This window comes from Triturus cristatus, chromosome 9 (genome assembly GCF_964204655.1).
Source record: "Triturus cristatus chromosome 9, aTriCri1.1, whole genome shotgun sequence".
Lineage (NCBI taxonomy): Eukaryota > Metazoa > Chordata > Amphibia > Caudata > Salamandridae > Triturus > Triturus cristatus.
The window spans coordinates 478,795,949-478,822,997 of record NC_140592.1 but is presented as its reverse complement, the minus strand read 5'-3'; the positions used below and the strand labels follow the sequence as shown (position 1 = coordinate 478,822,997).

Genomic DNA, 27,049 nt, shown 5'->3' with positions numbered 1-27,049 from the left:
GCTATACCCATATCATGCATTGCTGAACTATTGAAATCTGAATGGTGATACTATCGGATTCAACAAAATCTTTGTGGGTAATCTTTCAGCTGTATATATTGTGTATATTGCTTACACTTTGTGCTATATGGGGAAGCTTTGTTTGTGTGTGTATATATATATATTTTTTGTGTGTGATAAATACAGGATTGCAGGGCAGTAGGGTGTAATGTAATAGTAAATGGGGATATTGGTTAGGGGCAAAGAGGGGCAAAGCATCACGTGAGGGAGAGAGCAACACAGGGAGTGGGGCGGAACTCACATTGAGGGGATACAAAAATCAGTGCTTGAGAGAGCAAGAAGAACATAAGAGTGACAGCAATGCGGGGAGCAGGAGAGAAGTGCATAACGGGCAAGGAAGAAGTGCACTAGTATGGAATATGGGGTTCCGGATGGGTATTTAGTGGAAGCGCATAGAAAAGAAAAAAATAGAAAACGCCTGCACTGTCATGGAGTGCATAACCAAAAAGAGAAAAAAAAGTTTCCTAAAAGTGAGCAGTGGAAGGAAAGAAGCCACCAAGTCAGAGAGATGGTAAAGAGTCTATGCTCCAGGGGAGGGACAAGCTATACCAAGGAAAACCATTGAATAAGAAGCACGTGAATAAAAGTGACGTAGCAACCAATGGTAAGCAGTAGGCGATCTGTAAGTTATTGGCAAGCCCACAATAGTTATTTTGTAATGAGACGATTTGTGCTGTCTGGTAGGCTCGGCCTACAAATATATTCTTAGGATACAGTTTAACTTTAGTAGGTAGCATCAGCATTAGGCACAACCTGATGATGAGGCTGCTTTGCTATTTCATCATGAATGACCAAACTAGGCCTCCTTTTACACTGTAGTAACATTTTGTTGCAATTGTGCGGTTCCCTTAAAAGGAAAAGCCCAGTTCTAGCTGATACACATTTAATTAACATACATTTGATACAAAAGAGATTCCAATACTTTGTAAAAGGAAAAAGGTTTCATAAGAAAGAAAAAGTATAGATGTTAGCTATGTCTACCAGCAAATGCTGCTTACCAACAAATAACCATGTGTCTTACATGGAAGCACATGTACACTATTTATTGTCTCATCCAGATCAAACTAATTTCTTTAAGACATACACCATAAAATGAAAAGGTGTCTTTTTTCATCACGCTGAGTTCTTTCTTGAAACTGCTGTTTTGCCAGCAGCATTTGAGGCGTAAAGTGAATTAGCAAGAATAAATAAAAAATGGAGGAATATTTACATCCACCCTGTCTGAATCCCATTTATCTAGCAGGATTTTTATTGTGCTGTTGACAAAATAATTTCAACGGCCAAACAATTGAAGATATTACTTCTGTTTGGGAAAAAATGCCATATTTGTACCCTCTTAACTGCAGTCAGCAGCTGAAAGTGAACCTTTGTAAAATGTCTGCCACTGCGCTGCAACATATGTGGTACTTTTGGGTTCATTAAACTTTTTATCCGTTTTAGCTAGAAACACATTCTTTTTCGAATCTGTAAATTATGCAGCGGTGGAAATCCATATTTAAACTGAAATATCTGCAGCTGCGCAGTCACGTTTCTCTTGCGGTGCGGCCTGTGCTCGCGAGACACGAAAAGAGCCTTCACTTCAGTGTCTCTCAAAAGCCCGCGGCATTGCGAAAAGGCCAGTCGGTGTCACGCCACATGGCTGCCTCACCTGCGGTTCTGCACAACAATCAATCTAAGAATACCTCATGTTCTCAGTTCATATTTTGTGGTGTTTTTCCTGATGCAATCGCTGAGAGAAAACATAAAATTGTTAAATTGCGGCGTGGAAACCACCAGGCTGCTGTCACAAGAGCCGCCAACCAAGTGAAACAAAGGAGGAGGAAACAGTTGAGGCAAATGCTTGTTTACTTATTGAAAGACTATAACTTGCAATTCGATATTAATCTTTAGAAAGAAGGATGGTTCCCGAGCTCCGAGGTTGACCGCCCTAGCTGAAGCGATGACCTGATAATGTAGGCTGCATTACACATTTCTTAGATTTATAGTGACATTTTATGCAAGCAAAACCACTCTAAAATGTTGTAAGGAATATGAAGTCTGGGCTTAGGGGGTGTCTCGGGGGCTGCTAAGAAAATCAAGTTCAGTGACAAGAGAAAGAAATGATAAAAACATGAAGAGACGACAGAGAAAGTGCATCAAAAAAGAGTGTGTGAGGAGAAAAATGTAATATAAAAATAAGGTGAGAAAAGAGTGAGGAATGAATGATGTGTAGACCTCAACTGGAAGGAAGGAAAGTAGGAAGCTAAGGTGAAAGGAAGGAATAATGAAAGGAATAAAAGAAACATTAAGGTAAGGGCACTGGAAAGGAAGAGAGAAGAGAACAAAGGAAGAAAGGGCACGAGGTTGGATGTGTATAAAGATGAAATGATGGACAGGTGGAAGGCGAAAGGTTCAATTGGTGAGAGGATGGATAGATAGATAGGCAGACAAACAGACAGACAGACAGATAGATACTGTAAGGATGAATGGGTGGGAGAGTGAGAGGGTGGATCTGTGGGAGGGTGGGTCGGTGTATAAACTGAATGGTCATTGGAGAGATGAAATGCTGAAAAGGTGCATGGGAAGGTGGAAAGGTGGATGGATGAATGTGGGAACAGATGGACAATGGAATGCCAGTGGATGGGTGGAATGGCAGAAGAATTGATGATATGTTGAAAGGATGAATGGATGGATACGTTAAATGATAGAAGGATGGAAAGTTGACAGTGGATGGTGGATGGGAAGATGGATGGATAGAATGGTGGATTTAAGAGTCAAGGAAACTATTCTAGGAAGAGTTATGCATACTGGCTTTGCTCACTCCGAGTCACTGGAGGTTTTGGGGGTTGGGGAGCATTTTCATTTTGTGGCTACTCCCTTGTTCTCCGTGATTAGCTTCCCCAGCCCCACTAGCCTATCTGGTTCACTGCCATATCAATAAATACACATATTTGAGTAGACCAGATCACCAATGACACCACGTTTTCTCGGTATTCGCACACAACAGTAGGTTGGTGCAGCGGCGTAACGCAAAATGGTGGGGCCTGAAGGAGAACTTGGTGAGGGACCCCTGAAACTTCCATATCTCACAAATATGCACAGATAGTTGTTAGGCTCCCTTGGCGACCACTGAAGGATGGCAGGGCAGGGGTTGCAACCTCTGGATGGACAGGCCTCTGCATTTAGCAGGTGTGAGGATGTGAAGGCCAGAAGGGAAGAGGAAGCCGGAAGTCTCTAACTGTCCAAGTCCTTTGAGAAGTCATTGTTCTGTGTAGGCCACTTCACCTCTAACACAATGTGGCGCCCACACCAAGTAAACACTGCTAAGCATGCAGAGGAAGGCCTGGCCCTCCGAAAACGTATGTTTTTTCCAGGCCAGCTCCTTTCTGGGTAGGGAGAAGGACCTCTGTTGATGACGAACTCTCTACTTAGTTGATGACAATACAATACATTCGGCGAAAGCGCGTTTCACCGAAAATACAGTCAGGGGTGAATCCTTTGAAACGTACTGAAAATCTACTTCCTGTTTTGTTAAAGAATCAAGCGTGAAATGTATACTTCCTCATCGCCCCAAGTTGCCCTGAAAAGAACATGAGATTTGACTGTATTGCCGCTGCCCTCTCAGAAGGAATGTGGACTGAGGATGCGGGGAAGACACCAGGATTTGGCTTTGACCCAAACACTGACCATCATTCCGAGAGGGTCGGTAATTTTCATTTGGGCACAAACAGGCGGTTGTTCCCCATTCGGCATTATGATTGCAGGTGGTGGAAAAATTGTGCACTTTCTCCTGCCCAGAGTTGGCCAGAGATGCCCATAGTATTCTGAGTTTGTTCAGTGGGAACAAGGGAAAGTGTGCGGTATTACTGCATTATTCCCCGTTCCCAGGTACATCACACAGAATGCGAAGGTGAAATAACACCAAAATGTAAATACTGCTCTTTGCAGTGTCAGTATTTACTGTGGAGGCCCCTAGGCAGTCGAAATTTCGCCCCCCCCCCTCCCCCGCCAATTATCAATGCACGGGATTTTTGACAGCTGTCAGAAGATGAGGTTTTAAGAGACAAACTATTATTTGAATCTGTTGTCTCTGGTTTAAGTACTTTAGGTTGTTAATGGTTACATTACATTAATACAGTATTTTCTCTATAGAGTCTTTAGTGTAAAGTTTCAATTTCTTTGAGTTGATTCATTTTTTTTATATCTTTTGGAAACAATATTTAAGGAAGCTTGATTGTAATTTTCTTTCAAGATCAAATCAATATTATTTTGATCCCTTGTCGCGGGCCCCTAAAAGGAGTGGGGCCCATAGGCCGGTGCCTACTTTGCCTATGTGGTAATTCGGCACTGGCATTGCAGTACCAAAAGAGGGATATTCAGAATCATGGTCAGTGAATATTTAGCTGTTTACTTGCTGATCGTGGGCTGTTTGTTGGTAGTGGGAAGGCAGGGGCAGTGACCAGGCTAGCAGATCACATGAGTGTTAGACCCTTCCTCTACTCTGGACAGAATACGCATCATGGGTGGTTTGAGGCGATGAAGCTAAAACAATGAACATGAAGTGTGTGACTTCAGCAACAAAGCATGAAAACGTGTTGATGCTGGGCGCCTTTGCTGATCAGGGACACACAGCAAGGCTTCACGAGCGTCACAGGAGTGATGTAATAACGCACGCACCTGCGAAAAATCAATAAGCATAGAGGGGGAGTTTAAAATAATGTTTGCGGACAGTGTCAGTTAACTTCCTATGTTCAGAGCCCTGAGTCCACTAACATCTATGATACCAGATCCAAGTCTTTGGATCAAAGCCTTTTTTTAACTTTTGATGAGCATTGATTTGCCTCAGACAGGATCAGTGTGCCCTGCTTTTGCCAATATGCACTGCAGCACTTTGCAGAGCAAAGTCAACACTTTAGTATTACTTTTTAAGAAAAACACAATTTAGACCAAACTTTAACTCCAGACGCGGTCTATGACAGAACTAACAGGACAGGATAAACCACTATCATGACCACAACTACTTATGCTCGCCAGACTCCTTGGTCATTCACCCCTCCCGTATATGTGCCTCCACTTCATTTTTTCCCGACACCACCTGCCACAGTGTCACTATTATTTAGCTCCATGTTGTCCTCTGATCTGTAGTCTTCAGGAATGGGTCTCTACTTGACCCTCCTTTTACCACTGAGAGAGAAACCGGTCTTGGGTTGCTGGTGGTCCCTTCTGGAGGGGGCTTCGTCTGCCTTTCGGGATGGAGTAGAGTCATTACAGATGTGCATAAGGCAGGCCTCTGCCTAAAGTGGCACAGTGGGTAGAAAACAATTGGTCGGAATGCGAACCAGATCGATTCCCAGTGGTTTAGATTATTGGCACGCATTCTTTCCATCACCTTTGTGAGTTTGTTGTACAGAGCATTACCCTGGTGTGAACCGTGGCCATATTGGAACCCCGAAGGGCCATGCACCACAAACAGATGGTGCACTTGAGTTAGGACCTCGTGGGATGGCATGCAGGGACTCGCACCTCTGATGGGAATCCTGCTGCTCAGTGAGCAAGGCTTCGGCGGTCTAAGAGGGGTCTTTCCGTGTCAGCCTGCTCTGACCCACACAACGTCCCTTCCTTAATCACTTCCTGTGTTACGCCACTCACGGGCAGTCATGTCCGCCAATGGCTGCAGTGTCACTGAGCTGAGATTGTGGTCCTGAATCAGCCACTCTCATTCTCGTGTGAGCTACTGGACTGTTCGAGGCCCATATGATCTCAGGAAAATGTTCTTAATTTCACATAATCTCCACAATTTCATACAGGTCTCCATAACCCTATCATTGGGCCAGAGTTTCTGGAGACTTGCACAGGCTATTTCTCTTTTCGTAAAATATATTCCCATACCTGCATAAAATGGACCTCACTAGAGACCTCGCTGTCAATCCCGGAGCCGCTGCAGTGGCACCTTGATCTGAGTGCCAATTCTAAGTTTTATAACTACCAAACTGGGGAATGGGGGCCCCATTTTGTTTGCTTGCATTAGGGCGAATGACACCTTTGCAACACAGGTAGGTCTAGTGGCTTTTGCTTTCCCTGAAACTGGGAGTTATTGTCATGGTTTGCGCCCTTGCGCATTGTCAGATACATTAGCTGTGCCCTTGTGATTGTGTTTTTGGAATAGTGCATACATGGAACTAAATCACCCTTAGGGTCCGAGGTAAATGTATGGCATGGATCTGAAAAGTCTGGAAGATGCTCGGCGGAGAGCACTGTCTTCTACATCAGTGAAAGCACCGCACCCCCTCACTAGTGCATATCAATCAAATGTGTGGGACGGGAATTCAATTGCAATTCTCATACAGATGTTGGCCTCTCTATAGAGTCTACCAACAGCAATTCCAATTCATGTCATTTGAAATCACATTCCCTCCAGTGGGTTGCCTGTGTCCTTGATTCTGGTCTGCTGGAAGATTACATTCAACCGTGAGGCCTTGTTCAATGTGGTTTCTCTTTTTCTCATGCCTGCCTTTTCAGTTTTCTGCCTCTTGCAAATCTAGGGGGCAAGTGCAGTAGTTTGTTCCTGTAAATCTTAGAAAATCGCGGGCTTGGTTTGATGGCTGATAGCCACCAATTCTGGATATTTGGTCGGCTAAGTTGGATTGTCTGTTGCTATGCCCACGGTTCTGACCCCTGGTAATTTAGGAGAGATGGTGAAAAAAGACTCTCCGCTTGGGCTTCCCGCATCAGACCCAGTGCTGTGCTCCTCTTTGCACCGGTGCCAATAACTAGACTGTCATGGGTGGCCAGTTTTTGGATTTTACACGGAATGCTTCTTACGCCATTCATGGTAAGAAGATATTCTGTACATGGTATATGGGGTCTTTCTTACAGCATCCTTCAGCTAAACTCTTCCACTATCGGCTTGAGGCATTGACAATTGCATCTTGGCTCAGCTCAGTGGAGTTTATTCGTCTGCCATTCCTTCTACTGGCTGCTTCGGTATATCCTTCCACCTCTGTTTAATCCATGGAGGGCTATTTTACTTTTTGAAAAGGACACTGCCATCACATATTTAAACCTTTATCCATGCATCCATACATAAAGCAATACTATTTTTTAATTCTTTTGCACAGCGGCATGCACTTAGCATTTAAAAACGATTGACTTTGCTAATGCTTGTTTCATTAATAGTTTGACTAGTGGCAATGTGACATCTTTGGGTGCATCACCAATGATAGTGTATTCAATGTTCGGGGTCATCACAGTTTAAAGAACTTCAATACCACTCATGAGGATTTTACAAATCAATATTCTTACCCTGATGCTGACTACTGGATATATCTACACCGAAACACCAAGATTTTTCAAGGATATAGGTGCTCTGGTGATCAAAATCTGGGGATAATTATAGCCAAAACATTGTTGATGCGCTCTCAGATCCAACATCTTTCTGGTGCATGCTTCTGCATACTTTTTTTACCGCTCCTGCCATTGGAGAGCAGAAGGACTGTCATGCAGGCTCTTGTGACATCGAAACTCGACTATGTCAACTGCCTGTATCTTGGTCTCCCTAAATCCTTGACCCAGCGCCTGCAAGTGGTTAAAAATGCGGCAGCCAGAGCCATTGTGAGATCAAGACCTAGAGCCAGGATGACCCTGATTCTGAAATCCCTTCACTGGCTTCGTATTAAAGAGCAAATCGACTTTAAAGCCATGACCATCTTCTTTAAAGCCTTTCACAGGGTAGGGCCGTGTACTTAAACAAACGAGTAAACCACTACCTTACATCTAGACCTTTGCGTTCCTCTAACGCTAATCTGGCCATTGTGCCCAAAATTCGCCTTGTTCGCACTGGTGGTAAATTCTTTGGCTTTTTGGGTGCCAAACTTTGGAAAAACATGCCAGTGTTCCTGAGACTTGACAGAAATCTACTTTCTTTTAGAAAGAATCTAAAAACATGGCTTTTGTCCAATAATTGTGCTTCTTCCACTCCATCTGTCTATGCGCCAGGACACTCTAGCTTGAGTAGCTGTGCGCTTTATTAAATACTGCATTTCATTTAATTTCATTTAATATCGTCCCATGGGTCTTCGCTGTAGGACAGCAAGGTCATCCTTAAAATATAAACCAAACAGTGCTCCAAAAGGGTAGGAGTAGCCGGCACGGGGTGTAAGAAAAGGATCATCATATATCCATAATCAAAGCTGTTGTCCAATCCCATCTTAACTGTGGAAATCTATTTATCTTTCATCCAGAGGAAAAAAAATCTCTATAACTGATTCAGAATGCAGCAGCACGCCTGATTACTCGGGTGCCTAGGCGGAAGCATATCTTACCTAATTTGGATGAATTACATCGGCTTCCCATCAAGAAGCATCACATCTTTACATCAATGGCCATCATGCACAAAATAATGCATTTGGGTTTTACAGATTTCATAGCTTCTAAATTCCATTGGCCCCAGTTATCACTCTACTTGCGGTCAATCTCGTTGTGCTTGCTACAAGTTCCTAGTATAAAAACCTCCTGTTGAGGTGACAGTGGTGGCTTCTCCATTATGGATAACATACATCACAGTAACATATATCAAACCTGCAATTATTTATTTACATCATCAAACACGTATAGGAGGATGCTACAGATGACAACCCAGATTATTGGAGGACACATCTGGAGTTTTGCATCCAATTGTTAAGGCCAAAAATGAACTGCTGTGTCTAGTTCTAAAGACAACATATGCACTATTATAACAAGTGTTAGAAGCCTCACCTTCAGTTCAGGTTGACTCCTCACCTGGCACATTGTTCAGTTTGGAGGCCATATTGGAAGTAAATTATTCTAATCTACTGATAGCAGCTGCAATGTACAGCCTAGTTCTGAAATTCTCATTGAAAGTGCTTTCACAAGTGAAAAAATTATTTCGTCCAGGATTGTAGGTCTGGACTTCAGAAGGAAAAATATAGTTTGGAGATGGTTCAGGGCTGGTCGAACATTTACAGAGGAAAGGGGCATCTTCTAAACTTGTGTAACTCAGGCACTCATAGGCTCTCGGCCCCTCCAGTCAAACAGATAAATGTCTTTCATTGGACAGTACTGGAGGAAGGGTCGTAGCAGGGTAAGGTCAATTTGAGGCTTGCAATGTCAAAAGCAAGACAGTGTGTGTCTCTAGCCACTTTCATGTGTCAGCCCCTTCCCACCCTTCCACATCCAGTGAGAGTAAGTCCTCTTTTTTCACCAAAATTGAGAACTGTAGCAAGACCATGATGTAGCCCAGGAAAAGGAGGGTGGTTGTATGACTGATGGGATAGGAAGGCTATGAATGCAGGAGTTGCTATGCAAACCCCCTTTTCTTTTGTTTAAGCATACATCCTTCCCATCTTCCCCTTTCCTTCCACATCGCCCACCACTCCTCCTAATTTTAACCCCTAAATCCTTTGACTGCCCATGGCAACTACCACCGTAAACCAGCTCCACCTCCATCTTCCATGTACATGTTAGATGATCCCCTCGCTTAAGCCCCCCTCACCCGACCTCCTGCCACCATGACCTTCTCACCATTCCAAACCCTCCTCCCCAGCTACTAAACTTCAGATTAGGAAATAGAAATGGACATGGGGGAAAGATGCTCACACCTGACACCTTTCACACCTGACACCTCACATTATCCAACTACCTCTGAACCCCCTCTTGCAGTCTACACCAGCTTCCTCAACCATCCCTCCCAAGACTTCAACAGACCAGACATCAGACGATCACAAGATCCCTACCAACAACCCTCGAAAGGGAGGAGCATCTGATGAGCACTCTTCTCCTACTAACTCACCAGTCCTATTCTCCAGAAGGTGTTGAGTACAAACTTCCAACTCTGACACATGACAAACTCTGTCACCCACTTCAACCCTTCCAACATTCGACTACCCCCCGCCTTTAACCGTTTTCCAACCCCACCTCCATGTTCATCACCTGAAGTGCGTTCTCTGTTAAGCACCCCTTTGAGCCAATCTCACACAAGCCCACCCCAAGGCCCCTCTTATCTCAAACTGCAGCTAAGCCAAGGGCTACCTCTCCTCTCTCCATCAACAAACAGAAGCGTCTCCTGCACCCTATTGATTTAGAAGAGGAACCTATCTTCAATGCAACTTCAGTATAACTCGCCTCAACCGTCTATGTGAACCCGGGCCAGTGCCAGGCAAACACCAGCTGACTTGGGTAGATGGAAGGCCTCAAGACTTATAGCCCCACTGCGACGCACCACGCAAATACAACCCACCCCAAGTTCCACACTAACATGTGTTAGTTTGGAAGCTCTCCACTAGCATGCCCCCAATCAAACACCTCCATAACAATAACCTGCACACTCCAAACCAACTGCTGGCTGAAATGTGGTTAGAGAATTAATGTCACCTAACAGGAAACTAAATTGTTGGAGGGAGGACCACCGGGGAGTCGGAGGGACTACTCCGGGGCACCTTCCTACCGCAAAGTTATAGCCGAGCGCCGCTGAGAAGCCTCCTAGGAGAGGTCCTTCTCCTATGATCGTACTAGGCCCAGTAACACCACCACACAGGACTCCGTATCAGTTGCTTATCTTGGTTCTTTATATAAAAAGGAGCACGTTCAATATTTACAGTGGGATCGAGTGATCCAGTAAGAGTCTCAATGTCCTTGGAGGAATAGGGTAGCGGGACAGTCTTAGTACCAGCCAGGTACGGGAGGGCTCTGCGCCAGACCTTGGGTGCTGGTCTCAGAGCGGCTCGGACGTGGAGAGCCGCGACGGCATCAGCAGGGCTCGGGTGGTAGTTCCGCTTGGGTCGAGCCGCGACACAGTCAGCAGGGCTCCGGTGGTAGGTCCGCTTCGGTCGAGCCGCGACGAGATCAGCTGGGCTCTGATGGTACGTTTCAACAAGGTCGGGCCGCGACAGCGTCAGCAGGGCCCCTAAGGTTCGTGAAGGTCTTGTAAGCATGATGGAGCCGCGACGTCGTCAGCAGGGCTCAGAGGGTAGTTTCAGGAAGAGTCTTTCTCCGTAGGGTCAGCCGCGATCCGATCAGCAGGGCTCTTGACTCCGGGATACAACTGTCGTCTTGTTACCGGGTCGACCCAAATATAGGTCTGGAGCCCTTTGATGTCCGGACCCTTGCGCCCAGGAGGGCGGAGAGGCCGGGTAGGGCGCGGCCAGACGCCCAGCAGGAGAGGCGCCAGGCCCCAGAGAGCTGTGGGGCGATCGCACCTAGGTGTGGAAGGACGGTTGGGGGTCCCATCGATAATGCCCTCCGCCGGGAGTGGGAAGGGCTCATGTGGTATCCCCCGGGCCAGGGGTTGGCGCCTCGATGTCGGGCCTTGCTGGGACCGCGGCCGGGTAGAGCAGGGTCACGTAGGTGGTCACGTGGAGTGACGTATAATTCAAAATGGAGGAGCCCCGAGGTGCATGGGACCTCGTGCGGCTTAGCGAGGGGGAACAGGACCATGCCACGAGGCCGGCTCCAACACGCGTCCCCCCCAGCTGAAGGCAGGGAGAGTCACCCATCTCCTTGGGGGTTCTCCTTGCCGAGGCGGAAGAATCTGGACAGGCCGTCAGCATTGGCGTGGTCGTTGCCGGGCCGGTGTTCCACGGTGAAGTCTATACCTTGCAGCGAGATGGACCATCGCAACAACTTGGGGTTCTCGCCCCGCATTTGCATGAGCCACCGCAAGGGCCGGTGGTCAGTCTGGACCCTGAAGTGGGTGCCGAAAAGGTAGGGCCGGAGCTTCTTGAGAGCCCATACCACAGCGAAGGCCTCCCGCTTGATGGTGCTCCACCTCTGTTCCCGTGGCAGCAGTCGGCGGCTGATAAAGGCCACAGGTCGGTCGAGGCCCTCGGCGTCCATCTGGGAGAGGACCGCCCCAACCCCGTACTCTGATGCGTCGGTCTGCACCACAAATTCCTTGCTGTAGTCAGGGGCCTGTAGCACCAGGGCAGCACACATGGCCGCCTTGAGGGCTTCAAAAGCGGTCTGACAGCGGGGCGTCCAGTGTACCACCTTGGGCTGTTTCTTGGAAGTGAGCTCCGTAAGGGGGCCCACAATGCTGCCATAATCTTTAATAAATCGCCGGTAGTAGCCTGTGAGGCCTAAGAAGGCCCGGACAGCGGTTTGGGTTGCGGGGGGCTCCCACGCCTGGATGGCATCGACCTTTAACTGGAGGGGCGCTACCTGGCCACTCCCCACCTGGTGGCCCAGATAGGTCACAGATCCTTGACCGATCTGGCTCTTGCTGGCCTTAATTGTGAGCCCGGCCCTTTGGAGAGCGGCCAGGACTTCTCCGAGGTGTCCTAGGTGCGCGGCCCAATGGTCGCTGAAGACTGCAATGTCGTCGAGGTAGGCCGCGCTGAAGGCTTCTAGCCCGGCCAGGACCTTGTTCACCAGCCTCTGAAAGGTCGCTGGGGCGTTCTTCATACCGAAGGGCATCACCCGAAAGTGGTAGTGCCCATCGGGGGTGGAAAAGGCGGATCGTTCCTGGGCGCCGGGAGTGAGCTTGATCTGCCAGTACCCAGCGGTGAGATCAAAGGTGCTTAGGTAGCGGGCGGCCCCTAAGCGATCGATCAGCTCGTCTGCCCGTGGCAGGGGGTGGGCATCGGTCTTGGTGACTGCGTTCAGGCCCCGGTAGTCTACACAAAATCTGAGTTCCGGAGAAGTGCCGGGGGCGGCGGCCTTCGGCACCAAGACCACCGGGCTGGCCCACGGGCTGTCTGAGGGCTCGATGATTCCGAGGGTGAGCATCTTGGCGACCTCGGTCTGTATGCAGGCTCGGACTCGGTCAGGTACTCTGTAGGCGCGGTGTCGCACAGGGGGGCTGTCCCCGGTATCCACGTCGTGGATGCACCAGGGGGTCACCCCGGGCGTGAGAGAGAAGAGGGCAGCGAAGGGTTGCAGCAGCCTCCGGCAGTCATGGCACTGTTCTGGGGTCAGCGTGGCGGAGAGGTGGACGCCCTCCAAGGAGCCGTCTTGGCCCGAGGACCCCAGGAGGTCTGGTAGGGGCTCGGAGTCGCTTTCGCCCCCATCGTCCGTAGCCAGCAGCAGGCTTAGTTCAGTTCGAGCAAAGTGGGGCTTGAGCCGGTTGGCGTGTAGGACCCGGAGGGGGTTCCTCGGGGATTCCATGTCGACCAGGTAGGTGACGGGGCTCTTCCTCTCCACCACCTTGAAGGGCCCCGTCCACTTGTCCTGCAGGGTGCACGGGTCCACGGGTGACATGACCCAGACTTGCTGGCCCGGCTCGAACTCGATGGTCGAGGCATTTGCGTCATACCAGCGCTTCATGTCTTTTTGGCTGGCTTCGAGGTTGGCTTCTGCCAGGGCCCGGAACTTCCGAGTCTGGTTCCGCAGGGTCAGGAGGTACCGGTAGACGTCGGGGGGGCATCTGGGACGTTCGCCTCCCAGCCCTCCTTGACCAGGCTGAGGGGCCCTCGGACGGGGTGCCCATACAATAGTTCGAAGGGGCTGAATCCCAGGGATTTCTGTGGTACCTCTCGATAGGCGAACAGGAGGCAGGGCAGCAGGACATCCCACCTCCTCCTCAGGGGCTCTTCCAGGCCCTTGATCATCCCTTTTAGGGTTCTGTTGAACCGCTCGACCAGTCCGTTCCCCTGGGGATGGTAAGGGGTGGTGAATCTGTAGGTGACCCCACATTGTTGCCAGAGGGATCTCATGTACTTTGAAATAAAGTTCGTACCCCTGTCGCTCACCACTTCTCGGGGGAGCCCCACCCTGGAGAAGATGCCCATCAGGGCCCGGACCACCACTGGAGCTGTCACAGTGCGGAGTGGGATTGCCTCGGGGTATCGGGTGGCGTGGTCGGCCAGTACCAGGATGAAGCGGTGTCCCAGGGCGGTTCGGGGGTCGAGGGGCCCCACGATGTTGATCCCCACTCGTTCGAACGGGGTGTGGACGGCTGGAAATGGTTGGAGGGGGGCTTTAACTCGACCCCCAGTCTTTCCGCTAGCCTGGCAGGTCTGGCAGGACCGGCAGTGGTGGTCCACGTCTCTCCGCATTCGGGGCCAATAGAAATGGGTCACTAGGCGGCTGTAAGTCTTGTCCCGCCCGAGGTGTCCGGCGAGGGGCACGTCATGCGCCAGGTTCAGGAGGAACTCCCGGAACCGGAGGGGAACCACCAACACCCGGCCGGCTCCCAGTTCGGCGACTTTCTGCTCCCTATATAGTAAGTCATTGTCCCAATAGACCCAGTGGGTTCCCGTGGGGTCCCCCGAGGCCTGGGCGGCCGCTTGCTGTCGGGCCCCCTCGAGGGACGGGCAGGCCTTCTGTTCTTGCTGGAATTGTTCGCGGGTGGGGCCCCCATCATGGCGCCACTGGGCCAGCTCAGGGATCTCGCTGAGAGAGGCGGCCTCGTCGGGAGAAAGTTCGGACGGCCCGGCCTCATCGTCGGGTTCCTCCGTGCCGGAGGATGGTGATAGTTCTGGGCCCGTAGGCTTGTCGGTGGCCGCGGCAGCGGCTGGTTGGGCGGTCATGGACCGGGTGGTGGCGCAGGCCCACTCGGGCAACCCTAGCATCCCAAGATGCTCTTGGCGCTCCACCTGGGCCCAGGGGGAGCTCTCTAGGTCATTCCCCAGGAGGCAGTCCACGGGGGCGTCGTCGCGGACAGTCACTTTTAGGGTGCCGGACACTCCTCCCCACTCATAGGGGATCCTGGCCATCCGGCACATGCTTTCGGTGTTGTCCGCGGTCCGGACAGGGCATAGGACATGTGGCAGGATTTGTTCGGGGGTCACTAGGTGGCAGCGGACAGCGGTCACGCTGGCCCCAGTGTCCCGGAGGGCTTCGGCCCGTCGTCCATTGATGGTGACCCACTGCTGGTACTTCTGGGTGTTGCTTGGGATGGCCGCTCGGGGCACCATTTCTCGGGAGCCCAGGCATACGAGCGACATGGCAGCTGGTTCCCACTCGGGGGATCCGTCGTCGCGGTTTTCCTCCTCGTCCTCTCCTTCCCCCAGGGCTGCGGCGGCTATTTGTCGGGGAGGGGGCCCAGCGGTCCCGTTCCGTCGGTTCACGGGACAGGCCGGGTCGCTCGCATAGTGGCCGGTCTGCTGGCAGCCGAAGTAGGTCACTGGTGGTCGGGGTCCAGGCCGGGCGATGGGGGTCCCCCTTCGGCCCATGGTCGGGGACGTGTGGTTGGCGGCTTGGCCTCGTGGCGGGCTTCTGGGCGGTCCGGCCGGGATTTCTCGACTGCGGTGGGACCCCCCTCCTCCGCCCCGCTGGCGAGGAGGTCCCGTGGTACTCCGTTGGTAGTCCCCCACGGGGTTCCGGGGGACCCGGGTGTTGACCCATCGGTCTGCTTCGGCGGCGAGCTTCCGGGGCTCGGTCAGCTTACTGTCCAGGAGGTGTTGCCTTAGTTCCATAAAGCAATTGTTGGCGAGGTGCTCCCAGACAATGAGGTCGAACAGTTCATTGTACAAGGTGACCTTGCTCCCTTTTATCCACCCTTCAAAGGCCCGGCTGAAGAAGTCCACGTACTCGACCCATGTGGTACCGGGGAGCTTCTTGCAGTCCCGGAAGCGCTGCCGGTACATCTCGGCTGATAGTCCGTAGTGGGTGAGTAGGGCTTCTTTCATGTGGTCATAGGAGGTCATCACTGCGTCGGGGAGTTGCAGCAGGGTATCACGGCCCTCACTGAGGAACCTCCCCCATAGGCCGGCACCCCAATCCTTCCGGGGTACCCGATGGGAGGTCATGGCTACCTCGTAGGCTCAGAACCACTGCTGGATGTCGTCGTTTTTGTAGTATTCCTTGACGACATCCTTGGGGATATGAACCTTTGGCTCGGTCAGTGGCAGAGCGTCCCGGGCCCCGGGGGTGCTGGTCTCCCCCGTTTTGGATTTCAGTTCGAGTTCTTTGAGGCTCCTCTCGTGCTCGAGGGTTAGCCGTCTCTCTTCGAGTTCCCGATGCCGTTTCTTTTCTTCGATTTCCTCTTGTAGCCGTAGTTGCTCCAAGGCTATTTTCTTCTCCGCCAGTAGGAGTTCACCGTCCAGCCGGAGTCGTGCGAGGTCCATTTCGTGTGTCCGGACCCTCTCCCGTTCTCGCATTTCTTCGTGGGATAGGCCGGCTTCCGGGATGCTTCGTCCCCCATCTGTCGGGGTTGTGGTCGGCAGGTTTTCGTCCCGGGCCGAGGTCCCTTCGGTTCGGGGTGGAGTGGCCTCGGCTTCTGCCCAGGCTTTCAGGGCTTTCTGCATTTCTTACTTGGTGCCCAATCCTGTGGTTGGGATCCCTTTGTCCTTGCAGAATTGTTTTAGTTCTTTGTGGGTGTATTCTTCCAGATTTTCCAGCTGGAAGGTTGCGGCCACGGTTGCTTCTTGGCCGTCCATGGTTCCCTTTTTCTTTTTCTGTCTGGTTAGGTAGTGGGTGCGTAACACCACCACACAGGACTCCGTATCAGTTGCTTATCTTGGTTCTTTATATAAAAAGGAGCACGTTCAATATTTACAGTGGGATCGAGTGATCCAGTAAGAGTCTCAATGTCCTTGGAGGAATAGGGTAGCGGGACAGTCTTAGTACCAGCCAGGTACGGGAGGGCTCTGCGCCAGACCTTGGGTGCTGGTCTCAGAGCGGCTCGGACGTGGAGAGCCGCGACGGCGTCAGCAGGGCTCGGGTGGTAGTTCCGCTTGGGTCGAGCCGCGACACAGTCAGCAGGGCTCCGGTGGTAGGTCCGCTTCGGTCGAGCCGGGACGAGGTCAGCTGGGCTCTGATGGTACGTTTCAAAAAGGTCGGGCCGCGACAGCGTCAGCAGGGCCCCAAAGGTTCGTGAAGGTCTTGTAAGCACGATGGAGCCGCGACGTCGTCAGCAGGGCTCAGAGGGTAGTTTCAGGAAGAGTCTTTCTCCGTAGGGTCAGCCGCGATCCGATCAGCAGGGCTCTTGACTCCGGGATACAACTGTCGTCTTGTTGCCGGGTCGCCCCAGATATAGGTCTGGAGCCCTTTGATGTCTGGACCCTTGCGCCTAGGAGGGCGGAGAGGCCGGGTAGGGCGCGGCCAGACGCCCAGCAGGAGAGGCGCCAGGCCCCAGAGAGCTGTGCGGCGATCGCACCTAGGTGTGGAAGGACGGTTGGGGGTCCCATCGATACTGCCCTCCGCCGGGAGTGGGAAGGGCTCACGTGGTATCCCCCGGGCCAGGGGTTGGCGCCTCGATGTCGGGCCTCGCTGGGACCGAGGCCGGGTAGAGCAGGGTCACGTAGGTGGTCACGTGGAGTGACGTATAATCCAAAATGGAGGAGCCCCGAGGTGCATGGGACCTCGTGCGGCTTAGCGAGGGGGAACAGGACCACGCCACGAGGCCGGCTCCAACATAAATCTAGGTGAATCGTGATCTTATATCGAAGTCTGGACAGAGCACCTAGAGGCCAAGTAATTGATGAGTGCCGCACTATACAAATACCCAGTGACATAATGCAACTCGTTGGATGGTTTGTTTATATACTGAAAACAGTGTCAAGATTGTATATTGGTGCTATCATCTGATTGGGTGCTTACCATGATCTAAACACTAACCTCTCAATTCTGTTACATTAAGCAGATTCCATGTTCCTTCCTTATGGAGAAAAGTAGAAAGACAATGGGAGAGGTTTCCCCATTTTAGACACGTAATGTTAAAAGGGTGTTGCAGAGTGCTGATGCATCTCTTGGCACTCAGAAGGAAGGAGGTGAGCAGAAGGAGAATGGCAGTGCTTAAATTGAACCAGTGTTTGCCAGTGCTCAACCCCAGCACTTAATTCTCAACACCCGTACCTGTGACAATCCACCACATGGTGTGACTGATTGTCTATTTTTAAAGTGACCACATCAACAGTGCTTAATAATTCAGTATGCATTAAAATGGATAATACCAGCTGTCCTTGGCATTTTTATAGCTCTGGGTGGCCAGGAATAGTCTGAATTGTCACACTTGTAGGAGTGCGATGGTTAGTAGTTATCTTGGTACTAGGGCTGGCAGGGGCAAATGAGCAGAACTGCCAACAAGTCTCTGAAAGTTGTGTAGTGTTCTGGAATGCATGCGTAGTATGCTGCTGGAGTTACTGCCTGCCATCTGTGGATTGCAGAGGTGTTTCCAGAAGAATGATGTATATGCAAGATGAACACTTACCACTGTGCTCACTTATTTTTCATATGCTATGAGGGTCAGAAGTCAGATGACTCTTTCCAAGCCACATAGCAAGTAATATAATGTGACATCATCAGCCAGGTGTTGCGCGATGCCATTTCACCACCACGTTAGTTAGTCATTTCAAAACTTGGAAATCTCAACCTTTTTTGGTCACTGAATGTGTGCAAGCATTCTCCTCTTGAGGTTGAGAGGTAGATCAGGTGTGCGTCGGTCTTGTCTTTTGTGTACAAGCGAGTTTGTTGGTTGCGCAGTGCGCTTACCAAGGAGTCAGTCAGCACCTAGCTTGCCTCAGGAAAGGGAGCCTGGCACTGCCACAATGCATGAATGTTATGTTATGTTATGTTATGTTATATTCCATTTGTAACGCGCTCGGCTACTCGCGAGTATCCCGGCGCGAAACCTGAGGGCAAACAGAGACAATCAAACAAAAAGAAATGTTTTCAGCTTCCTTTTAAAAACTGCAAGCTCCTGGGTAAGACGAAGATCAAGGGGAAGGGCATTCCAGGCCCTACTGGCTCTGACTACCAGAGAGCAGCCTCCAATCCTCTGAAGTCTAAATCTCAGAATCAAGTCCAGGCCTAGAGAAGCCGAGCGCAGGGCCCGCGCGGGGACATAGAAAGTAAAGCGCCTCTGAAGATAGAGAGGACCCTGACCATGGAGAACACGATGGGTCAGAACCAGAGATTTATATTTGATTCTGGCCGCAACTGGTAACCAATGGAGGGAAGCCAGATGAGAAGTGACACTCATCCTTGAAGAGAGGCCCAGTAGCAGCCTAGCCGCAGTATTCTGGACTACCTGCAATTTCTTAATTAGGTAACCAGGAGACCCGATATAGAGAGAGTTTGCATAGTCCAGCCGAGAAAGGATCAAAGCGCAAGTAACTGTAGCTCTGGCTGCCTGCGGAAGGAGAGGAAAAAACTTTCTCAGGGTTTTAATAAGTCCAAAGCAGCAGCCAGCAGTTTTCTTGATATGGGTGGAGAACAGCAGATTCTCCTCGAAAACAGACGCCTAAGTTCTAAGTGGGCTGTCCCTCAGACGAGCGAAGAGGAAGCTCCTGTGGCCACAGCTGATGACAGAAATCAGACGGAAAAGTGCCAAAAAGCAGGATCTCAGATTTTTGCTCATTACACTTGAGCTGAGCGCCTGCCAGCCAAGTGAAGATGGAGCGAAGGCACTGTTGGGCCGCAAGGACCGAGCTAGAGGCCTTATCCCAGGTGAACAGCAGCTGAGTGTCGTCTGCATAGGCCAAGACCTTAGCACCAAGAGCTTCAGCCAGATGGATCAAAGGCGTAACATAAATGTTAAAGAGCAAAGGGCTAAGGGAGGAGCCCTGCGGGACACCCGTGGTGACCACGCGGGGGAGGAGTAGAATGGAGGGAGCCAAATCTGCTCAACCCTTTCCTCCAAAAAGGACCTAAGCCAGCCCCACACGGCCCCCCGACACGCCAATCTCAGCAAGACGGATCAGCAGAAGATCGTGCGGATCAAAGGCCGCCGAGAGGTCCAACAAAATCAGAGCGGCCCTACCCCCAGCGTCGAGACAAGACCGGATGGCCTCCACAACCTCGACAAGGACCGTCTCCGTACAATGGCCCGACCGAAACCCTGATTGCGATGGGTGAACGAGAGCCTCTTACTCCACAAAATCAGACAGTTGTTTATGCACCACCTTCTCACAAACCTTTGCAAGAGCTGGCAGGAGAGAGATGGGTCGGTAGTTGGCTGGATTGAGCGGGGTCCAAGGATGGTTTTTTAAGCAGTGGCAGAATCTTAGCCTCCTTCCAGACCTGCGATACCGCCTTGGACTGTAAGGAGAGATTGACAATCTGGTTAACTTCTAGATAAATGCTTTCTGCTACAGCTGCCAGTAGTCTAGCCGGGCAGGCATCTGCAGGGGACCCCGATTTAAGTCCTCTGAGGATTTTAAGACTTTCCAGAGGGTGAACCAGGATAAAGGCGGACAACAGAGTAGAAGGACCCGGCCGCACAAGCTTCGACCCTGGCAGAACCCGCAAGTCAGGAGAGAGGGAGGCCTGAATGGCCGTAATTTTATCGCTGAACGACCCAGCCAAGATGTTGCACCAGTCAAACGAGGAAGGAGCCACGCTTGTTTGGGCCAACGGGGAGGTAAAACTCTGGACTATAGAAAAGATTTCCTTAGAGTTGTTCCTAGCCGCCTCGATGCGGGAGGCGTAAAAGAGACCTTTAGCCACAGAGATGGCGGCATAATACGATCTTTGGGTTGTTCTAAGCCGGATTTTGGCCACCGGGCAGTAATTGCTCCTCTGCCAATCCCGCTCCAGGACTTTACACTCCCGTTTAAGCTCCTTGAGAGCGGGAGTGAACCAGGGTTTAGAGGGGGTAATTCTAGCCGGTCTTATAGGTCGAGAAGAGGTATAGAATTCACTGCTCCAGACACCCAGCCTGAAAACTCTGATATGCAATCCTCCAAACCCCCGGACATCGGGGGCCTGGCTATGTCCAGAGCCTGAGCAAGATCCAGAGGATCCACTTTCCCCAAAGTAGGTTTCAAAAAGACAGGTGCCTGAGCCTCAGCCCTGGAGACGGTCCAGGAGAAGTGAGATAAATAGTGATCAGACCATGACACTGGGAGGGGATCATGAACCAGAATAGAAAAATTGGAACAGATAGGATCCAGTATATGGCCGGCCAGATGGGTGGGAAGGCCGACGTGTTGGGTAAGTTGGGCAGTATGAAGATTGTCCAGCAAGTCGGAGACCTCCTTGACCTCTGGCGTATCCAAATGAAAATTCAAGTCACCTAGCACCAAATAGTGAGAAAACCTAGCTGCCCTAGAGGTAAGAGCATCTCCCCACGCCAGAAGAAAGGGGCCAGAGGGGCCTGGGGGCCGATAGATCAGGGAAACCCCAAGAGTGAAGTGGGCTGACAAGCGGGCGATAAAGTCAAGTGCCTCGCAGCCGGCCCAGTCCCCTGAGTCACCCAAATGAAGATCCCACCGATCTTTATAGCTAACTGCAACACCTCCTCCCCTGGACCCCTGACGATCAGCTCTCCGGATCTTATAGCCCACCGGGGTCGTCAAAGAACTATGGGAGCGGAGGATGGATCCAGCCAAGTCTCCGTAAGGAACAGCATGTCTAAGGTGCCATCCTCCAACAGCTCATGAACGTCCGCATGATGTTTCTTCAAAGAACGAACATTAATTAGAGCTGCCGAAAACGTAACGGGATTAGTCCGCTCAGTGGGACCGGAGAATATAGTGGAGGGCCGTCTACAACTCACCCCTAGCTGAAAACCACAGAGACTGCAAGCTCCCAAAGGCCTCTCTGCCACGTTCAAAGAGTGAGGTTTGCGACAGGCAGTCGAGTCCAATGCCCTGAGAGCCGCCCGAGAATATGAGATCAGAGCCGCGGGCTGGTGAGACCCTCGAGCCCATGAAGACGCCTCACTCGCGCTGGGCGCTGCCGAGGCGCCGACGGGCTTGCCTTAGGCGCGTCAGCTGCGCGTCCGTTCGGCACGCATTAAATGCCCCTGATGTCAGAATGACTAGAGCGCTGACCAGCGTCAATCGTCAAAATGGCGGCCAAATAACCTGGAAATCCCTCCAACCCTCGCCGAGATCGGCGCCCCAATGACGAAAGAGGTAAGAGGGAGTAGATGTGCAAAAAGAGCGTCATTTCTTTTAAGGTGCGGGTAAGCGATGGGAATTAATCTTAAATAGCAGCAAGTAAAAAGAAATGCTAACAACACTTTGACTAAAATACATCAAATCAGAGCACAAAACACTTTAGATGACTCGCAGGTCAAACCCTCAGGCGCTGCGCGTCCGTTCGGCGCGCATTAAATGCCCCTGATGGCAGAACGACTAGAGCGCTGACCAGCGTCAATCGTCAAAATGGCGCCCAAATAACCTGGAAATCCCTCCAACCCTCGCCGAGATCGGCGCCCCAAAGAGGAAAGAGGTATGAGGGAGTAGATGTGCAAAAAGAGCGTAATTTCTTTTAAGGTGCGGGTAAGCGAAGGGAATGTGTAAAATGAATGAGTCATAGAACTATATCAGTGATTATTTTTGTTGGATTTTGCATGATTCAGTAGTCTCTTCCTTTTCTGTACAAGTATATGTGTTTAATTGCTGACTGAGGACTCCGGAAGGAATGTCTTCGAGCAATGGCACAAGGTACATATGGAACCTTTGCATTGTTTTAGTGGACTTCCTATTTGACGCGCCTTCAATGTCGTAGGCACGTAGGGATATGTATATGAGATACTAATCTATGCATTCTGCCTCAGGAAAGTGTTCCTGCAGTGTGACATACTTTTAAAAATCATTTATGGTGCACAATCTAGTTATTGTGCAAAATAGGGCTCCCCTCTCTGCCGGAACAACTGCAGTCACAGTACGTTAACAAATGCTACGCTGTTCTCGGTCATGATGGGGCCACAAATCCCTTTTGTGCCCAAAACAAGATCACAAATTGAGCACAAATTGTGGGTATTTGCTCTCGCTGTTACCGCCATTCGCAGCAGGTAAACCTTGCTGAAAATGGAGGGAACACATAGCGCTGGGATGGAATGTGGAATAACCTCACCATTGGTACATAATTTATTTCCCATTCTAAGCTGTCAAACTTGGAAACGGGTTCATATTGCACAGCTGATAATTTGCACACTTGGGGACAAATTGATGTCTTTTGTGGCACAGGGCAGCGCAACAAGTCACCCTATTCAAAGCAATGCATTCCTGTCCTTTCCCCTTGCGCTGGCACCGTTTTGGCAGCCTACCGTCAACGCAGAAACCCTTGCACCATGGTGCCTCCGTTGCATGCAGGGTTGATTTTGTCCAGGAAGGGACACTTTTCTGCACAAAAACAGTCCCAAGAGACTTTTTCCTTCTTCTGTGTGTGCTCTGCAGCACACATAGAAATGTACACACGTATCACAGCGCCAGGGTACCCGTAGGGTGATAGCACGCTTTACAAGTGATGAAAGTAATAATAATAATAGAAATAGGAACAACCGAGGATAAATAAAGATATTTGTCCTCGTTACGCCTCTCCTGGAGAGGCATATCTCTTTGGTGCATTCCCAGGTTTACAAGTCCTTGTAAATCTGGGAAGGCATCAAAACCATGGGAGTTGCGCGGGAACATCCTTTGGAATATTCCCTTGCGCAGAGTAAGGCAATGCAGCGTTTTGCGCAGCGTTGCCTTACTCAAGATTTTTTAAGCCATTCAAAGCAGCGCAAATTGGCTTTGCTTGGCTTCAAAAATCTGACTTCGAGGTTTGTGTCAAGCATGTACCACTTTGCATGGTGAGAGCATGGGGCAAATCCCTCATAGGTATGACCCCTAGTATTAAGACAAATTAGCTTGTGCAGGCAGTTTTCACCCACATCGTAATCGGCACCATACAATTCTATAACTCAATTCAGTCCGAGACTGTGTAGCCCAAACAGAAATGTCTCTAATCCCAATGTTTTGACTTCTTTCCACAGACGTTCCTGGTGCGCAAATCAAACACCAAACAGCGCAAGGTCCTCTGTGTGCGCCTGTCGGACGTTTGTGGCCCATCCTTTGTACACCATGTATACATCCAAGAGGAACACTCTGGTGAGGCCTGTGGGTTCTATAGTGAAGGGAGGAAGCTGATAGGAAATAATTCCCGTTCATGACATTGAGCACATTGGTGTAGAAAGTAAAATATCTTAGAGAGAAGTAGTCTGGGGTTTCATATCTTTCAGCAGGAGCCTGCTTTTATTCCATGTCCTCTGCCCTGCTGCCACCTGCTGGTCATAATGAAGATATTTTTTTCATGCTTTAAGGTCTGACTTTAGCCTAGATCTTTTAATTTGAACTAAAAGTATATGTATATTATGCTTACTTACTTACTTACAGGGGTTTTCAGCCAGTCATCTTCATCCATTTGTCCAGTATTGTGTTATTTACATTTTTCTTCCACCCATTACATCATACAGCATGGGGCAGACAGTTCGTCAGCACACTTAAGCCATTGGCTAATTTCACTGAGTGATGGGATTCTGCCCTTTCACAGGTACACATTCACACACAAGTTAGTTCCCTGAATTGCTGTGGACTACTATAGCAATGCATGTTTTTAAGACCAAAAAATATTTTGGTTTTACTCAATGTTTTTTCAGATGGATAAGGGTCTTGAAGCTAGCCCAACAAGAAAGTTTTGTAAATACTGTGACAGAACAAAACATGCATTGACAAACCCCCAAATCTAGCAGCAACACCAGGTATTTGCAGGTGCTTTCTCTCTGGTTTCCTCTGTTGATTCTTGTTTCTCACTCTTTGTTGTTGTACCTGTTTTTATTTCCTAATTTTTTCCTACCCTGTCTGTCTCTGTGATTATATTGCTTTATTCTTCCTTCTTCCTCTTCTTTTGATTCTTTCTTTCCAACTTGTATCATTTTTGGTTTGTTTGGTATTTTTTATTAAACTCTTGTATTGTATTTTATTTCTCAACTCATCTTTATTTCTCGTTCTGAGACTTATTCTTTTTCTTGTTATGTAGATATTTCCTTATGTTCTTCTACTTCTATTTCATTTTTGACCTCCTTTTGTCCTCTGTTTATTCTTCCCTGTTTGTTTCCTTTTATAATTTAGTTCTTCATTTATTATTCTTTAATACTTTTGGTCTTTCTTTTTTCTTTCCTCGATTTTCATTATATCACATTTTATCTTGTTCCTATCTTGTTCTTTTGCTTGCTCTATATTTTTCTTTTCATCTACCCTTAGCTTTCTGCCCAATTTCTTTGTTCCTATGAGCTAATACCCTGACGTTTCTTTCCATTTCTTTACCACTTCCGCTCGAATCCCCTTTTGACTGCTCTTTCACTCTCTCCTTCTTTCTCCTGCTCTCCCCATTCTTCTTACCATCTTCTGATGTTGAGCTCAGTTTCTGCTGGCCTGAAGCTTTTCTTCCGCTCTTACTCTCTTTCAGAGTGGTCCCTGGACGGCTCCAAGCTCACATTCCCAGATCTGTTCCGGCTCATCTCGTCCTACTGCAGTGCCAGGTGAGTTTCCCTTGAGCTCCTCCCAGAAAGGGAATAGGGTGAAGAGCCCACTTACCACCCCTAACCTTGTGTTAACTGAGCTTCGCCCACCAACGTTACTGAGGTGGGCTCCGGTGACTGAGAGCAGGGCCAGTCTGTTTTGGCGCCCCCACACCCCATGACCGCTTCCTCAGATTCTCTCACTACCACCAAGCAAAGTGCCCCTCATATCTCAAATAAGAAGTTTTTGAAAGCAAAGCACCCCCCCCCCCCCCCCCCCAGGTCAGTGCCCCTTGGGGCCGCACCAGTCTCACTGCCCTAAAGCAGGCTCTGACTGAGAACAAAGCCTGGGACCCGAGAAACATGGGATCAGTGTCTATCTTACAACGTATAGATCCCACAAACTTTTCAAACCTACCTCTAAGCACATACCTATATGGCGCTCTGCCCCCACTTTGCATACATTAAGATGTGTCATTCCTCAGAGGCGACCGAACGCCATGGTTTTCAACTTAGGGGTTCAGAGTCCATGGAAGCTCCGTCCAGGCCCTGTGGGTTGCCTTCTCACTAACAACAGTCTATTAAGGGGTTTAGACTGCAGCAGGGTACCAACCGTGGCCTAGCTGACATCTTTGGATACATCTCAAATATATTAGGGCATCGTCATTAATTATAATAATAATAATAATACTCAAGTTTATAAAGCACCTGGTTACACTAGGCTAGTGTGTCCCCGCGCTGCGGTACAAAACTAAGAGCCACATCCGAAAGACCCTGAACTAGGTGTAAAGAAGACATGTGGCTTAATCTGAGGGAAAAAGGTGAGTTTTCAGCTTCTTGCAAAAGGTAGTCTCCGAAGCCTCCATCCGCAGCCCCCAAGGGAGGTTGTTTCACTGCTGTGCCGCCAAAAAGCGAAAGGAGCGACCACCCATCCTTGCCCTCCTGATGGTAGGAATGCTAACCTGCCCCGTCCCACTCGATCTTAATTGTCGGGTAGGGGAATAAGGGATTAAGAGGTTGTGTAAGTAGGTGTGCCCCTTCCTTTGTAGAATCCGCTGGCTCACACAGAGCCTTAAACAGATTTCGCTCCTTGATCGGAAGCCAGTGCAGCACGATCAAGGCCCTCTTAGAAGGGGCTCTCTTGAGTAGCATCAGAACCAAGCGAGCTGCTGCATGCTGGATACGTTGGAGCCTCTGTATAAATTTGACATATGCTCCCAGGTATAGTACATTTCCATAGTCCAGCTGCGATGTCACCAAGGCATGGACCATGGTTTTCCTAGCTGAGGTAGGCAACAAGTCCAGGGTCTTCCAGAGTCCACGCAGGACTCCAAAGCATGTGCCTGCCACTCGCCTGGTGTGGTGCTCAAACGAGAGGTTGGTGTCAAGCCACACACCTAAGTTCCTAACTTGTTCTCTGGGCATGGGGGTAGGGCCCAAAGTCTGTGGCCACCAAGCCGACGACCACACTGATGGGGCTTTACCTACTACCAACACCTCCGTTTTGTTCCCATTCAATTTAAGGCAATTGTTAGCCATCCAGGACGCCAATTCTTGCAAACATGTTAGCAACACAGCGGATCACGGTACACAGCCTTAAGGTTATTTTTTGAATTTGCATTTATTTTCATTTTGCAGCCCTTCAAGCTGCTTCTAGCTGCACATTGTACATAAGAACAGGCTGATAGAAGAGGTGGTTACAGAAATAAGAGTTGATTGTATGTGAGTGGTGATGGAGGACGTGATATTGTTTTCATGCATCACAGATGTTCACAGTGATTTACATACTTGCAATGCGGTGGCATTTGGAACAGGGCCAGCGCTTAATTTGTAAAATAATAAGTGACAGGACCCTGGCCAGGAGGCCACTATAGCATGCAC

The 27,049-nt window shown here is 49.8% G+C and overlaps 1 protein-coding gene across 2 annotated transcripts in view; it reads left to right on the top strand.

Annotated features, from left to right (window-relative positions):
* The window catches only part of RIN1 (Ras and Rab interactor 1), a 179,209-nt gene that overhangs the window by 95,419 nt on the left and 56,741 nt on the right, over positions 1-27,049 (top strand). For both annotated transcript variants that reach the window (XM_085625413.1, XM_085625414.1), the window contains exons 4-5: positions 23,645-23,759; positions 25,117-25,189. In XM_085625413.1, coding sequence (XP_085481539.1) covers positions 23,645-23,759; positions 25,117-25,189 — 188 coding nt within the window. The remainder of the gene's footprint in view (positions 1-23,644; positions 23,760-25,116; positions 25,190-27,049) is intronic.